The sequence below is a fragment of the Sparus aurata genome, chromosome 5, assembly GCF_900880675.1.
Source record: "Sparus aurata chromosome 5, fSpaAur1.1, whole genome shotgun sequence".
Lineage (NCBI taxonomy): Eukaryota > Metazoa > Chordata > Actinopteri > Spariformes > Sparidae > Sparus > Sparus aurata.
The window spans coordinates 22399590-22414681 of record NC_044191.1 but is presented as its reverse complement, the minus strand read 5'-3'; the positions used below and the strand labels follow the sequence as shown (position 1 = coordinate 22414681).

Here is a 15092-nt window from a genome sequence, read left to right as displayed (position 1 = left end):
GTTGTTCTCTTTATTTGCATTAACAAAAGGACAATCAGCTGTTATTTGCCAGCCCGTGAATATAGACGTCGACAGGAAGTTGGTTTTTCTAACTATGTCTACAACTGCACACATTTTTAATACAGCAGCAGAAACTTTATATCTCTTCTCCAGTAATAACTCACAGAGAGCCCAGTCTGGACAGTATTGATCCTTTGCACCTCAACTGTTTGAATAATGGCCTCCTTACTCACTATCTCCCAAAATTGCAGATTTTCTTTCATAAATCAGCAGTGATATACAATGTTTTTGCAAAACTATTTTATCATTTGACTTGACAAAAAAGTAAATCAGGCTTATGAATTTTGATGTTTCATTTAAATTGAAAGTCAAGATCTGTTTTTCTGTTTATCGGTTTTGGGGTCCTTGACACGGTTTGAACACAGAAAAATATTAGTAAAGTTGTGACAATGACCAATGGAGTCAGTCCCTTTCACTTAGCTCAAACAGCCAGGTAAGCTGTACTTGTATTACATTTGTGTTTTTCTGGTCTAAAAAAACTGTATGAAATACTGTGCTTATCTTTCAACATCAAGACAGTATAGTGTATATAGTCTAGCTCGGATTTTAGGGAATTCAAAGGCCTGTAAGAATTATACAAGAGCAATTTTACAATAATGTGCATTAATCTCTTAAAATAAGAAATACAAAAAGGCATGCAAAGATTAATAATTTTGTAAACCTTTACAATGCTTTGCATTTACAACTCATATTAGGGAAATGAACTAAAATAATTGCTAGCAGTGCTGAAGTAAACGGACAGTAGGTGGTGAAATAGCACATCACTTGACAGGCAGTCAGTTGTGTTATTAGAAAAGGCTGCTGATGGGCTCTTTTTTAAATCCCTGATCAGTGAACCAGAGCAGCTACATTGATTATGAAACATTTTGCAGATTACCTTGGCCAGGCAAAAATCAAACGGGTTCAGCACTGCGGATAAAATCATCTCACAGCTTTTAGGACTATACATATGCAAATAAGAGACAGTAGTGAGTCATAATTAGTTACCATTTAAGACGATTATAATCAAGGCAGAAACTGTGTAACTAACCAAGTGAATATTTTACAATTCAAATGCAGCTTCAGTATTTAGGTCTTGCATATTTCACTAAATCTCTTTTGATCTCATGGAATGAATTGTTTTATGTGATACGCGAATGATCCTCTGTGTGATGCTGCACATCTGGCCGCAACACTGGAATCCCCTCTACACAGCTGAAAACCTCACCCAAATGCCTCCATCATCACTGCTGCTTATTAAAGTCTGACAAGCCAACTCCACCAAGTTAATTAAGTTGGCACGGCAGAGCATGGTGGGGTTTAAACAGCCAATGCACCAGAGATTTCCAGGCACAAAGATGCAATGGCCCAGAAGAGGAACAAATTCTAATGGGTATAATAAATGGTACTTTTCTCGGAGCAAACCCCATCACATTCGTTCTCCCTTTGCTGCCTACCTTTAATCATCTGTCCCATTTGATCTACCCCTCTGAGTGTGCTGAGGTACTGAAATGCTCCCAATCATTTGATTTGAAGGCTAATAAAAGCAAGCTAGTTCCTTCCAGCTTACACATGTTGTGCCGCTTTCAGATTTATTTCCCCTTAACGCTGTGGAGGAATCACTGAGAGGAAATTACTGAAATGGAGCACTGTCCAGATTAAGCTTTTCAGGAATGCAATGCCTCGGCTGTCCCCTTATTTTCACTATTTACTTGTTCCAGTTTCTATTCACTGGCTGCACAAATCCCCATAGAATGTGACAAAACAGAGAACATGTTTGGGGCCTCTGCCTCATTCTGATAACAATGGGCCTTAAACCAACAGCACGTCAAAGAGACACTGCCACTCTGGTGTTGATGAGAACATGAGAACAAGACTAGAGGCCCTTAAGTGTCACCCACCCACTCTTTGCTGATTATGGTGACTAATGCCACCTATGGTCTGAAATTGCGAGCTCCGGTTGCTAAGTGGAGACGTGCATGTCACCAGCAACAACACTCTGCTTTTCAAGCACATCAGATTTCTACATGAGATGGCGTTTGGAAACTGTGGGGTCACAACTTGAGATGTAAAATGTCTCATAGTCCAAGCTGTTCTTTCTCCTATAACCGAGATAACTGAGGTTATCTTCACAAATTTAATTAAACACAGATTGGCATTGGTGTTTTTTATGAAAGTAGGTATATAAGTGAAAAGATATTGATATTTTTTCAGGTAAGCACCCAAATAGGGATATGTTAGAACAAAAAGACTCTGACAGTACATTACTGTAGTCTTTATCAACAATTCTAGGAATTAATAGCGACAATAGTAAGTAGTAATAGTAATAGTAACAATAGCGGAGCCATTCCACAACGTACATGCAACCAGTGGAATTCCAGGGTTGCATTAAGCCTTTCCATTAAGTCCACCATGTTGCATCACCATGTTTCTACAGTAGCCCAGAACGGACGAACCAAGTACTGTCTTTAGAGACACCTTCCATTTTGGCAGGGTCATCATAGGGGAGTGAAAGATGAGGGGTATTCAGTTTGTTACAATCTGCAACCACACAAATAGATGCTGCTAAATCCAACACACACTGGACCTTTAAGCTACTTTTACAAGATCATTGCACTTTGGACCCAAAAACTTGCAAACAGGATGGAAAGGCATGAAAATAACTAAAAACAGATAAATTGTCAGATTTAAACATTTTGGACTGTCTTTGAAAAAAGTTACGTGAGTTGAAATGCCTCTGTCACGCACTAAAACCAAATATTTGTTGAAAATAGTGACGTTTCACCAAAATCCATTTCTACATTTTTATTTAATTCTACCAAAAATAAAACTTTTGCACAAACCAGATTCTGAAAAAAACATTAAATTATGCTCAACTGGGATCCGGCAAAGACCAACAGCTACCTCCTAATACTGGGATGGGCAACAATATAGCATTGTTCGCTCTCTAATCTGAGGACAAGATTTGTACACCAGGTTATATATAAAAATGTAAAAAATAAAAATAAAAGCTTCAGTGATATAGATATTGCATCTGGCCATATTCCAATTTCAATGATATATGGATAATTTGTGCAGCCCTATATACAACTGTATATGTGACTCTTTGTGACATTGCTCTCCGTTTCAATGTATGATAAATATGAATTTCCTCCTCTAAAATTAGCTTGATTTTGATATGAAGCTACAGTGTGTCCATATCCTGCAGCACTCAGACTGTTAGTCCTCCGTGACTTATTGGAACTAATCACCCGCATCATCATCTTCATATCAGTGCCACTCATCACTCAACTGCCTCCTTTCTCCTCCTATCCATCACCTCCTCCATCTTACTCTTCCCTTTTTGTGCCCCTTTTGCTCTATCATATCATCAGGCTCTAAAAACTCGCTCAAATCATCCAGGCATATAATCCCAGCAGTCACTTCTGCCACAGATCCGTAAAAACAAACAGCTGCTGTCGTTATCAGTGCACAATTATTGTCACAGGACATTTAATTCTACTTGAAGCTTAATTCTATAATGTCTATCTGGACCGAAAAAAAATTATATAAGAGACCTCTAAGAGATGTAACTCATCTCCTTATATCAATAGATGATATACCTGAAGTAAATGATCAGGGAAAAACCTAGAGCTAATGAAATCTATCACAATCGATCTAGATCCACTCAGAAATAGAGGATTACCGAGCTAAAACTGAGGACCCTTCTGTGCTGCTGTAAAGCTGTCAAACAGAAGATTTTCACAGCAAAGAGAGAGTGATGCATGTCCGAGGCTAGCTGTTGCTTGACAGCAGAACATGCGTCAGTGCTGGAGTCACCAGTCCAAGAGCTGCTATTTGACACACAAGTAGTGTTAGAAGTTGATTTATTAACCAATTAACACTCTGCATTATGTCGACATTACTCCCACCAGCCTCCCGCCTTGATTAGAGGAGAAAACGTCTCAACAAGATTAAACAGGAAAGATATATGGAACCAATTCTCTCCCTGCTGCTCTTTCTGTTTCCAACCCTGTCGGCATGTAGAAAACTGTTTGGTGGGTTTGTTTCTATTTCTGACGTTGACTGAGGCTGCTTCCCCCCCATCCCACCCTCCCCCGTCCACTGGCTGACAGACTGAGAAACAAGCCCACGTATGTACACTCGGATATGTATAATCAGACACTCACAGGTGCAAACGCCGGTGTGTCCGCGCTCATACATGAGCACCTGCATAGACAATACACACACGCACACATAAAAAACAGAGACACACAGACAGACCAAATGCTTGTCAGACCAATGACTTCAGCGTGATTGCTCCTCTTCAGCACCCACACAGCCAAGCGGCCCTCTGACACCCAACCCTGGAGATAATGACAGCTCTAGAGGGAGACCCCCCTCCCTCCCTCGCTCCCTTCAGCTCCCCACCACACTGTACGCCCACATCCACAGAGGGAACAGAGCGAAAACACAGGGACTCACACACTCAGCACGACAGCATTGAAGGGCTTATTGCCTTAATACTGTGACACACAGCAACAATCTTGCATTCACAGGGACTGGCTCTCCTTCACATTTAATAAGGGCGTTTATTCTAAATTGTTGCAAAGGACAATTATGTTTGTTGTTTTGTTGGGATATGGGGACTTCAAAATAACAGCTTCATAATAATTTTGATGGTACGCAGACTTTTAATACGGAGAATAGTGCCTCTGTCATTCTCACTCTGTGCCCTGAACACGTATTCTTGCACTATGTGACTTGGCTGAGTAGGTATGATCTCCAGCGAGAGGTGCGCCACACTTTATGGTACCAACTCGCACACCATCAAATACGTTGGTTAAACTGGATCATATATAATCAGCAACCTCTACAGTCATCATGACCAGTTCTATTTTTGCACAATGTTGCTTTAAGACATCACTTCTCATGAAACAGGGTTAGGTAACAACCAAGTATCAGTTTAGCCATATTACCCAGCTATGTATTTGGAAGTAGGCTCGGTTTACAATTACAATATATATCCTGAGACGAATTCATGGACCTCGAGAGATGGTCCTGTGTGTGCTGAGTGTGTAGTGTTTATGCTATCTCATAAACCAAGATGATTGCCACCACAGGAAATAAGAGAAGATTCTGCTGCACAATGTTAGTTTCAAATCAGCTGGTCTTTAAAGTCACTATGGGCAATGTTGCAAAGGAACAACTTTATAGAACAAAGGAATAGATCAATGTCAAGAAGTACAATGTGACTGTTTTTTTTTTTTTTTATTTGCTGCATAAGGGTCTGTCTGTCTGTTTTTTTTAATCGATAAACGGCCTCTTAATTGATTTTCTAGAAAATTCACTATCACAGTCCTGCAATCTAAAGTTACATATACCATGTTGGCCCACTCCTTTGTTGAAGTGGAAACAAAGGTTTCGGGAAAGGCTGCTGTAAATGTTTGTTTTTGCAGGGCTCTGTACCGAACAAATATGTGTACAGTGGTAATGGAGTGCAGACCTATATTTTCAACTGTAAAGTTCAAGCTACTTTATCAGTAGTAATTATATATGGTTAAGATAACCAGGTCAAAATGTCTTTGTTACTGCTTGCTTGAGCATTAGACTGCTCTTGTTGCTGCCTCACGATCCTCCCCTCTAGCTATGTTAATATGTTTTGTGAATGCCTGGGTCCTTCAACCTTAATCTCATAGCCCCCTTAGACGGATGCAAGAAAACAGATGCAAAAGGCCATCGAGGGAAATGGCGGTGCAGAGGCTATAAGACTCCCTCTGGGGGTTAATTTGTTTTGAGGCTTTACACTCGACAAGGCATAAGCACGGGAAATAATCAACATCACAAACCATGAGCATGCAAAAGGATCATCAACCAAGAAATACAGCGTCCCCAAAGCCCAGTGACAGGGTCTGCTTCCGTTTCCACTCCAGAGCTCGGAAACGAGCAATTACAGAGCAGCACCATAACATGCTATCAATAATGGTGTTTGCTCCATTTGCATCTTCATTCACTTTCTTCCATGCACATTGTGTAGAGGTGTGTGTGTGTGTATGTGTGAGGAGCTGTAGTTTTCAGCGGCTATTTGTTTTGAACAAACAAGGGCTGCTGTGTTTTTCATGGCAGGATTTGTAAATTACTGTCAAGGTCTGTTACAAGACCTACCGTGTGCATTTACAATAAACTCTAATTACTAGAGATGTGGAAATTTCTCGCTTATGAAGATGCATCGCAAGGCAAACGTGTAAGATTCTGCATCGATGCAGAGACAGAGTATAAACGAGAGTCTGCAGCTTATGTTGATTGTCTGGCCTTAGTCGGACAATACAGTCACGTTGCGACATTGCTCCCGTGATTTCAATTGTGGGCAGACATTAAGCTAATGTTACTTATGTAGGAGGTACGTCACAGATTATCTGTGAGTAAAAGTAAATATTCACAGAGTGTTTTCTTAAACAGACAACTTGGGGAGAATGTCGGATTTTATGAACTTCCTGGTAATCACCAACTAGACAAGGCCTATGCTGAGCATGACACCTGCCACACAGCAATTACAAGTCATGTTACCCATTTTCACCTGAAGCTAACATCTGCAGCCATAAATAATAACAGCGAGCCCAGCTAATCAGCCAAGATCTGAGGAAGTGCTGTCAACTTTGCCATTCAACTCTGAGAGAGGCGTGTGCAGCAGAGTCAATAGATGCCTTATCTTAAAGCTGCTATGTGAAAACAATATTATCGTAGATTACAAAAAATGTTCAAGGCACCCCAGATAGATTCATGTTTTCGTTTTGTAATGTTTATGTAGCGAAAAGATGCAGCTTTCATTTTGCAGACTGCTGTCTGATCATTGGAGTACTCACTGAATGCCATGTGCAGCAATATAGAGGATTGAGGTTGCCATACACTGAGATGCATCGAGAATCATTTTGCATTCAAAGTGTTATAGAATCATGAGGCCTGTGAAGAATCACACAGACACACAAAAAATATGGCAAACGGTCTGATCTCAAGGTCTGCTGGAGGCAGAATTCATGTGAACAGTCTCTTCAAAGATAAAGCTCATGTTACTTTGTGCTGACTGTATTTCACATGGTAATTAGGTAGTGTTATCTAGTCAGTGTTGCTTTATTTGTCTTTGGCTCAATAACAAAGCTATAAGCATCTGCAGTTGATTACCGAGAATTCACTAGGGACCAACGTGCAAGGAGGAAATAGTCAAATACTGAACCTCTGGTCTAAATGTTATGTGTTGACGCTGATATAAAACACACTGACAGCAATTTACTGCAGGGAGGCCACGAGACAGAGGTCGAGTCACCAGGAACATAAAGAATGCGAAGCAGAGGATGGTGGCAAAGCTGAATGTAATATTTACTTTCACACAAAGTTCTTGGTTCAAAATGAAATTTTACAAGTGATGACATTCGCTGCCCATTCATACAAGATACAGATCAATGAGCTCATTTCAAAACACAAAAGGGATCCACAAAAGGTCATCTACTCATTGCTGAAACACGGCTGACAGCCTGGAGTCCAGAGATAACGCACACACAATGTGCAGTCTGTCACATTCGCCCAATGTTATTATTATAAATCAACAGTATTGTTACAGGCGGGAGTAGCTATGCAAATTAACACAAACAAGTCAATACGATGTTTGCTAAGTAACAGATACCTGATTCTGATTGAAACACTGATTGAAAGAAAAGAGTGTAACAATACTGTCAGATCATGGTTCTGTCTTTTATGTGAATCAAGGTTCACAGGTTGAAAAATTAGGGATAGCTTCAATTTTTGGGAGGTGAACTGACAGTTATGGTGCAACCACCGTCTTTTCCTTCATCTTCCTTCCGTTTCTTTATAAAGAAGCTCTCTAACCCGGCCCCTCAGGATACAGTCTTGGCTGATCATAAATCAACCGTGTTTCATATGTCAAACACCCTCAGGCGGCTGCTGATATTGATGGACTACAATAGTTAGTGGTCTCAAGAGGATCATTTCAACTAACAAACTAAAGTGGATTTGACAATGTGCTAAAGTTCATGGAATGGTTCACATGTTAACTCTCGATTTAAGGCCACAGGAAATTAAGGTACAAAGCAGTGCTCTCCATTTGCTCTTTGCAAGCCAATACTGATGTGTCTGCTGATCCTTTCGTGAGATGGCTTCATTTCAGCACCATGGAGAGCTCCACAGTACTCAGCCGAGGCTCATGCTCAGCTAATTCCTCCCCTCTTGGGCAGCAAACTGCATCTGTTGGTCTGCCTCTTCAACCGCAGCAGTAATTGAACTCCCAAACACTCCAGCGCTCGAGTCAATCTAGCACCCGTCAAGGGCCAAGGGACAGGCTATTTTATGCTAAGTTCAGAGCAAAATTCATTTTCAAACAAACCATTCTTGGATTAAAATACAAATATAGTGAACACTGTCATTCAACACCTATTTTCAGAGTGTTTTTCTTAATTCTGTGGATAACTGGCCAAACGCAGCATCAGCGGCTTTAGTGCCAATCCTCATAAATCCTAACCCTGTTAAACAAGGTCAAATCCAACACTGAGGAGTAGTCCAAAGTCTGAGCAAGTGGCAAGACTCTTACTTTTTACACTAGAAAACCTTTCACATCATGGTTTCTATTTCCATGGCTGTATCCACCTACACATCGCTCTGGAGATGTCGTAAGAATCAATTCTGGGAAATGTAGGAAAACAGTAACCCAAGTGGAATTAGATGAGGCAGCTCAAGGAAAACCACTGTTATCTACAACACTCGGGACAAAGTAACTCCTGCATTGTATGGATAATTAATACTGTGTGATGTATAGATGCACACTCACATACACACACAGACCCTTCGAGGAATAGCCCTCGGCAGCTCCTCATATACTGTAGAACATAAACTGTGTTTTTCATGCTACCTGTCATCATTCTGAAATGTCTGGTCCCCCAGCAGCAAGTCCCTGAAGCGATAGCGAGGTGGAAGAGGAGGCACCTCTGTATCCACCTCGAGAGGGGCCATCTTGAGAGCTGAGATGTCCAGAATAACGCCAGAGTTGCTGCTGTTGTTCTTCTGCAGGGTCTCAGTGGAGGTCCTGAAGGGAGAAAAGGGGAGCTCATCAAGCTGTCAGGTATGGTAAACATATTCACCATTGATTAGCTGCTCATTAGCATGCACACGTGTAGCACATTATTAGTCATCATAAGGACTTACTAATGAATGACCATATTCTACAGTCACTGGGCCATTAACTAAAGAGTTTTCTTTCATAACCTTCTAATTACTGCTAATTGCACGTGCGCACACACACACACGCACACAGCAGCCTAGCAATAATCCCTAATTACTAGAGGTGTGGAAATTTCTCCATTGTAAGATGCATCGCGATGCAGATGTGGAACATTCTGCATTGATGCAGAGACAGAATATAATCAAGAGTCTGCACTGAAGATGGATATATGTTTTGCTTTTGTTATGTTTGTGTAGCGCAAAGATGCAGCTTTTATTTTATAAACTGCTGTAGTCTTATTACGACTAATTGATAGTAGCTGTTGTGCAGAAATTACAATCTTCAAATGCTTTGCTCAGTATGTGCTCATGAAGTGCTTAGGCCACCAGAATGAGCGAGGCATATCAAGATGGTAAAGGGCCATCCACACAAGGAACAGCCACTATAATGAAAACTAATCATACCAATGTGAGTGTCCACACTGATGAAAGATAATGTTCTGTGAACAGTGGGACCAAGCATGCACTGCAGTGGGACCAAGCATGCACTGCATGCTCCAGCTGTGATGACAGCTTAGAAAAAAATTAATAAGATGACCTGCAGTAGGCTACAATGAACAGATAAATGAACAAACAAACAAAAACCCCAGAGGGATATGGTTTAATGAAATTCTTCAAAGATAAAGAGTTAGGAGAAGGAGTTGTTGTGTTTTGACAACAAATGTATTAATACTTTTGTACAAGTGTCAATTATCATATCAATTATCCAAGCGATCATTAAAGAGGACATCCGTACAGGCAAAAAAAGAACTTCAGACATGCCATCAACACCAAAGGCAGTATGTCTCAGGTAAAATGGTGTCTTTTATGTGTAATTTGCGGTCTAATATGTTATACTTTTACTATGTTTTATATATAAACAAGGCTCAGTTGTTGTATCAAACCATCTAAAAAGTACTTCCTGAATGCCATCAATTGGCTTACATAAAACAGGTTGACTACAGTTAAAAAACATTATTATAAGTACCAGGAATATCGGCTGTGAGTGTTTCTCTTGTTCATATGGCACTGGAAGTGATCCCAAGATTAGCTGGCCACTGCTGTTGTCGTTGTGATAAAATCCACCATCAACATTTTTATATACAGTATCTCATACAGTGAGTACACCCCTTACATTTTTGTAAATATTTTATTATATCTTTTCATGGGACAACACTGAAGAAATGACACTTTTATAAAATGTAAAGTAGTCAGTGTACATCTTGTATAACAGTGTAAATTTAGTGTCCCCTCAAAATAACTCAACACACAGCCATTAATGTCTGAACCGCTGGCAACAAAAGTGAGTACACTCCTAAGTGAAAATGTCCAAATTGGGCCCAATTAGCCATTTTCCTCCCTGGTGTCATGTGACTCGATAGTGCTACAAGATCTCAGGTGTGAATGGGGAGAAGGTGTGTTAAATTTGGCGTCATCACCCTCACACTCTCTCATACTGGTCACTGGAAGTTTAACATGGCACCTAATGAATATCTGAAGAAAGAATTGTCGCTCCACAGAAAGATGGCCTAGGCTATACGAAGATTGCCAACACCCTGAAACTGAGCTGCAGCACGGTGGCCATGACCATACAGCGGTTTAACGGGACAGGTTCTACTCAGAACAAGCCTCGACAAGGTCGACCAAAGACGTTGAGTGCACATGCTCAGCGTCATATCCAGAAGTTGTCTTTGGAAAATAGATGTATGAGTGTTGCCAGCATTGCTGCAGAGGTTGAAGGGGTTGAGAGTCAGCCTGTCAGTGCTCAGACCATATGCCGCACACTGCATCAAATTGGTCGGCATGGCTGTTGTCCCAGAAGGAAGCTTCTTCCTCTCTTTAAAGATGATGCATGGATTACTGGAACCATGTCCTGTGGTCTGATGAGACCAAGATAAACGTATTTAGTTCAGATGGTGTCAAGCATGTGTGGCGGCAACCAGGGGCCTCATTTATAAACAGAAGGCTTATGCCACTCTCTACGCACACCGTGGGATTTATAAAAAGAGAACTTGACGGGAAAATGTGCAGTCCTCCACGCAAACTCTGACTCATGCGTACGCACATAACTGGGGTAAAGAGAAACTGCGCCACTGATGGCAGAAGAAAGAAACGGGAGAAACTGTGTGAAAATGTATTCAAAAAAAATATTTCTACAATGAATAAACAAACATACTCCCTGGAGTGCACACGGGAAACATATGATTTAGAACAATAGTAAGACAACAGTAGAGCAAATTACGTTTACACTGATATGAATGCAGTTTAATATATTAATATCCTATATCATATAGACCATTTCGTTTCATCTCCGTTTTCAATGCATAACGCATAAAACACTTCGTAACTGTGTTTGGTTGCCATACTAATAAAGACTATAATTATCTTGTGATGTTAATCAATTAGATTATTCTCACATGTGTAGCAGATATTACTTAATCGATGGGTATATAAAGGCATGTATTCACAATGCGTTATGGCGCACAATGGCTGCTTTGGCACTGTTGGAGGATGTGGCAAACGGAAGGATATGGAGGGAGCGGAACTTCAGAGACCAGCAAGATCCACTGGCCAACAGTGATGAGTGGCTGATGGGCCCAGTGTTGGAGAGAAGCACCCGCAGACCATGCCGTGCCAGTCCCGCTTCAAGTGCTCACAACACTCGGGTTTCAACCGGCACATTCCAGAGGGAATTGGCTGACAGGTCAGGGATATCCCAGCCAACCTTTAGCCGTGTTATGCCAGACGTAGGACAGTGGTTCCCAACCTGGAGGCCGCTCCCGCCCCCTAGGGGGGCGCCAGAGATCACATGGGGGCGCACAACTTTGTCTGTTCTGAGGTTGTGAGGTTAAAGTTATATTTGTGCAACCCTCTGAGGTCGATTGATGCACCGGCACGTCAAAATGACGTGACCTATTTAAGATGACGTAGCAGCAAGACGGAGCCTCAGTGAGTCTCGGTCCGACTTATGTGTTGGAGCAGCCTTCAAGCTGTGTACCAGTTTTTAAATTGTGTTGATAGGCAAAGTAAAGCCCGACTTATGATAAATAATGTACGGCACGCTTTTTTGTCAACATTACCGTCACGTTTGCTGCGCGAGTGGTGCAGGAAGAGACGGTCAAAATGGACTCCTCTCACGAAAGTGTCGGCAAGCAGGAAAAGTTTGCGAGCGAAAAAACACGTTCCTATTGGTGGAAAAAGGCACCACACCAGCAATCACAAAATGACATGGCAAGACACGTGATTTGGTTGCTGGGGGACAGGAGGAAGTTGTGGAGGGACCGACAGTGACGGTGAGAGAGTTGAGAGATGTGTGTCAAAATGAAAAAATAACTGTACAGTTACACATGTGAAGTTGTGCTGAAAATAATGACACCAAACAAGGCAAGGTAAATAGTTTTTAAGGTGAAATATAATGGTAAAATCAAAAATAGTCAAAATGGCCAATTATACCCTGGACTGCATAAAATCCCAGTAACACACCCAATCAAAACTCTCTGTAATCCAAATTGAAACATATTTCTTGGTCCACATTTAAATTCATTAAGCTATTTATTACCAACACCCCTATGAGGTAGGCCTATTCTGCTCTCTGGTAGGCCTATTCTGGTCGTGTGTGTGTGTGTGTTTGTGTGTGATACACCTGATGACACAAAAAGGAAGAAATGTATCTATATCCATTGTAAAACTAGGAGAATATAGCTGTTGTTTATTTTTTTCAAATAAAAGTTTGTAATTAACCACTTTATTCTTTTAGTGCATGCGGGTTGGGGGGGCCTGGCTTGTCTTGGACACAGGCAAGGAAAGGGCTTCAAGGAAAAAAGGTGGGGAACCACTGTGTTAGGAGGTATAATTGGTTTGTCGCAGCAGTACATAAAGTTTCTGAGGCAACAGTATTTACATTGTCTGCCACAAGCTGCCACTCTAGAGCCTTTTTGGCATTGGTGACCCAACCCAACGCTGTGTCCACCAAATAATACAGCCTTCCTCTTCTCCACCTCCCCGACAAGAATTTCCACCTCACACTGGGTGAGATTGCGCTTCTTCGCCTTTCTCTCTGCTTTCGGCATGGTTTCAGTCATGAATGAATATTAATTGGGGGCGTTTTTCTGAATATTCATAGGCGACTATGGGCGTGGTATGACCCGCACACAGGTGCGCCACATTTAGAGTGGATTGTGAGTTATAAAGGGAAATCAGTGTAGGACGTGCGTGCGCACTGTTTTATAAATCAGGATATTTTTGTGCTTACGCACTTTCTGTGTTTTGTGCGTACGCAACATTTTGACGTCAATCCTACGCACAGTTTTATAAATGAGGCCCCAGGTGAGGAGTACAAAGACAAGTGTGTCTTGCCTTCAGTCAAGCATGGTGGTGGGAGTGTCATGGTCTGGGGCTGCATGAGTGCTGCTGGCACTGGGGAGCTACAGTTCATTGGGGGAACCATGAATGCCAACATGTACTGTGACATACTGAAGCAGAGCATGATCCCTCCCTTCGGAAAATGGGCTGCAGGGCAGTATTTCAACATGATAACGACCCCAAACACACCTCCAAGACGACCACTGCCTTGCTAAAGAAGCTGAAGGTAAAGGTGATGGACTGGCCAAGCATTTCTCCAGACCTAAACCCCATTTAGCATCTGTGGGGCTTTCCCAAACGGAAGGTGGAGGAGCGCAAGGTCTCTAACTTCCACCAGCTCTGTGATGTCGTCATGCACAAAAGGGTTAAGGCAGTGCTGAAAAAATAATGGTGGCCACACAAAATATTGACACTTTGGGTACAATTTGGACATTTTCACTCACTTCTACTCACTTTTGTTGCCAGCGGTTTAGACATTAATGGCTGTGTGTTGAGTTATTTTGAGGGGACAGCAAATTTACACTGTTATACAAGATGAACACTCACTACTTTAAATTGTATCAAAGTGTCATTTCTTCAGTGTTGTCCCATGAAAAGATATAATAAAATATTTGCAGAAATGTTGAGGGGTGTACTCACATGTGTGAGACACTGTACATTCTTGTTTTTGTGGCCTTTGTATGGCTTTATGAGATGGGACAGCTTAGATAGTTGAAATGGGTAGAGAGAAAGCAGCAAAGGGCCACAGGTTGGACACAGCCTTCGTTCATGGGGGCACACGCTCTGCCAAGTGAGCCACCAAGGTACCTCACTCCACCATCCACTAGAGAAATAATTATTTTTGAAACAATATATTCATAGCTGCTGTTAGTTATAATTCTTGGTGTGAAAAACCCTTAATTCATGTACAACAACATCTTTATTACCAATAAGCAGTAAGTTGGATGTTATTCAGGGGAAAACTCTTGGTGAATGGCCTGGTAGTTCAAGAATATGGTCATACAGAATAAGACATTGACTGGGGCTTTATAGTGGCAAATAGAGCAACAGTAGCCTCATAATATGCATACGTACAAGCAAGTACTTAATGATGAATGTGTGTACCCTATTATAAGTGTTACTATGCACTGTTGCGCCAAGAAAGATATTTCACTACAATTTAGGGTGGCAGCTACAATAACACACCTCCGATTGCTTGTATATATGGTGATGGCCATGACTGAAGGGGCCCAATTATAGGGGAGGGGATCAATGTGATGGGAAATCTGAAGGCAATTTCAGGGTTGTATTATAAGTGTAACAGATAGATGGTCATCAAAATAATCAATGTTCCGCAGAGAATGTCTACTTTGAATTGAAGTCCCCAGAGGCCAATTTACCCATCAGGGACAAAAACAAATGTGCAAAGGAAAACCACAGTGAGGAAAAAAAGGCTTGTTTTGTATCTG

The 15092-nt window shown here is 41.4% G+C and overlaps 1 protein-coding gene across 21 annotated transcripts in view; it reads right to left on the bottom strand.

Annotated features, from left to right (window-relative positions):
• Nucleotides 1-15092, bottom strand: part of kcnt1b (potassium sodium-activated channel subfamily T member 1b) — an 81111-nt gene that overhangs the window by 62145 nt on the left and 3874 nt on the right. For all 21 annotated transcript variants that reach the window (XR_003984115.1, XR_003984116.1, XR_003984114.1 and 18 more), the window contains exon 3: nt 8936-9109. Coding sequence is in view for 17 of the 21 variants with exons in the window: in XM_030417665.1 (XP_030273525.1) it covers nt 8936-9109 (174 nt within the window). In the remaining 4 variants the exon portion in view is untranslated. The remainder of the gene's footprint in view (nt 1-8935; nt 9110-15092) is intronic.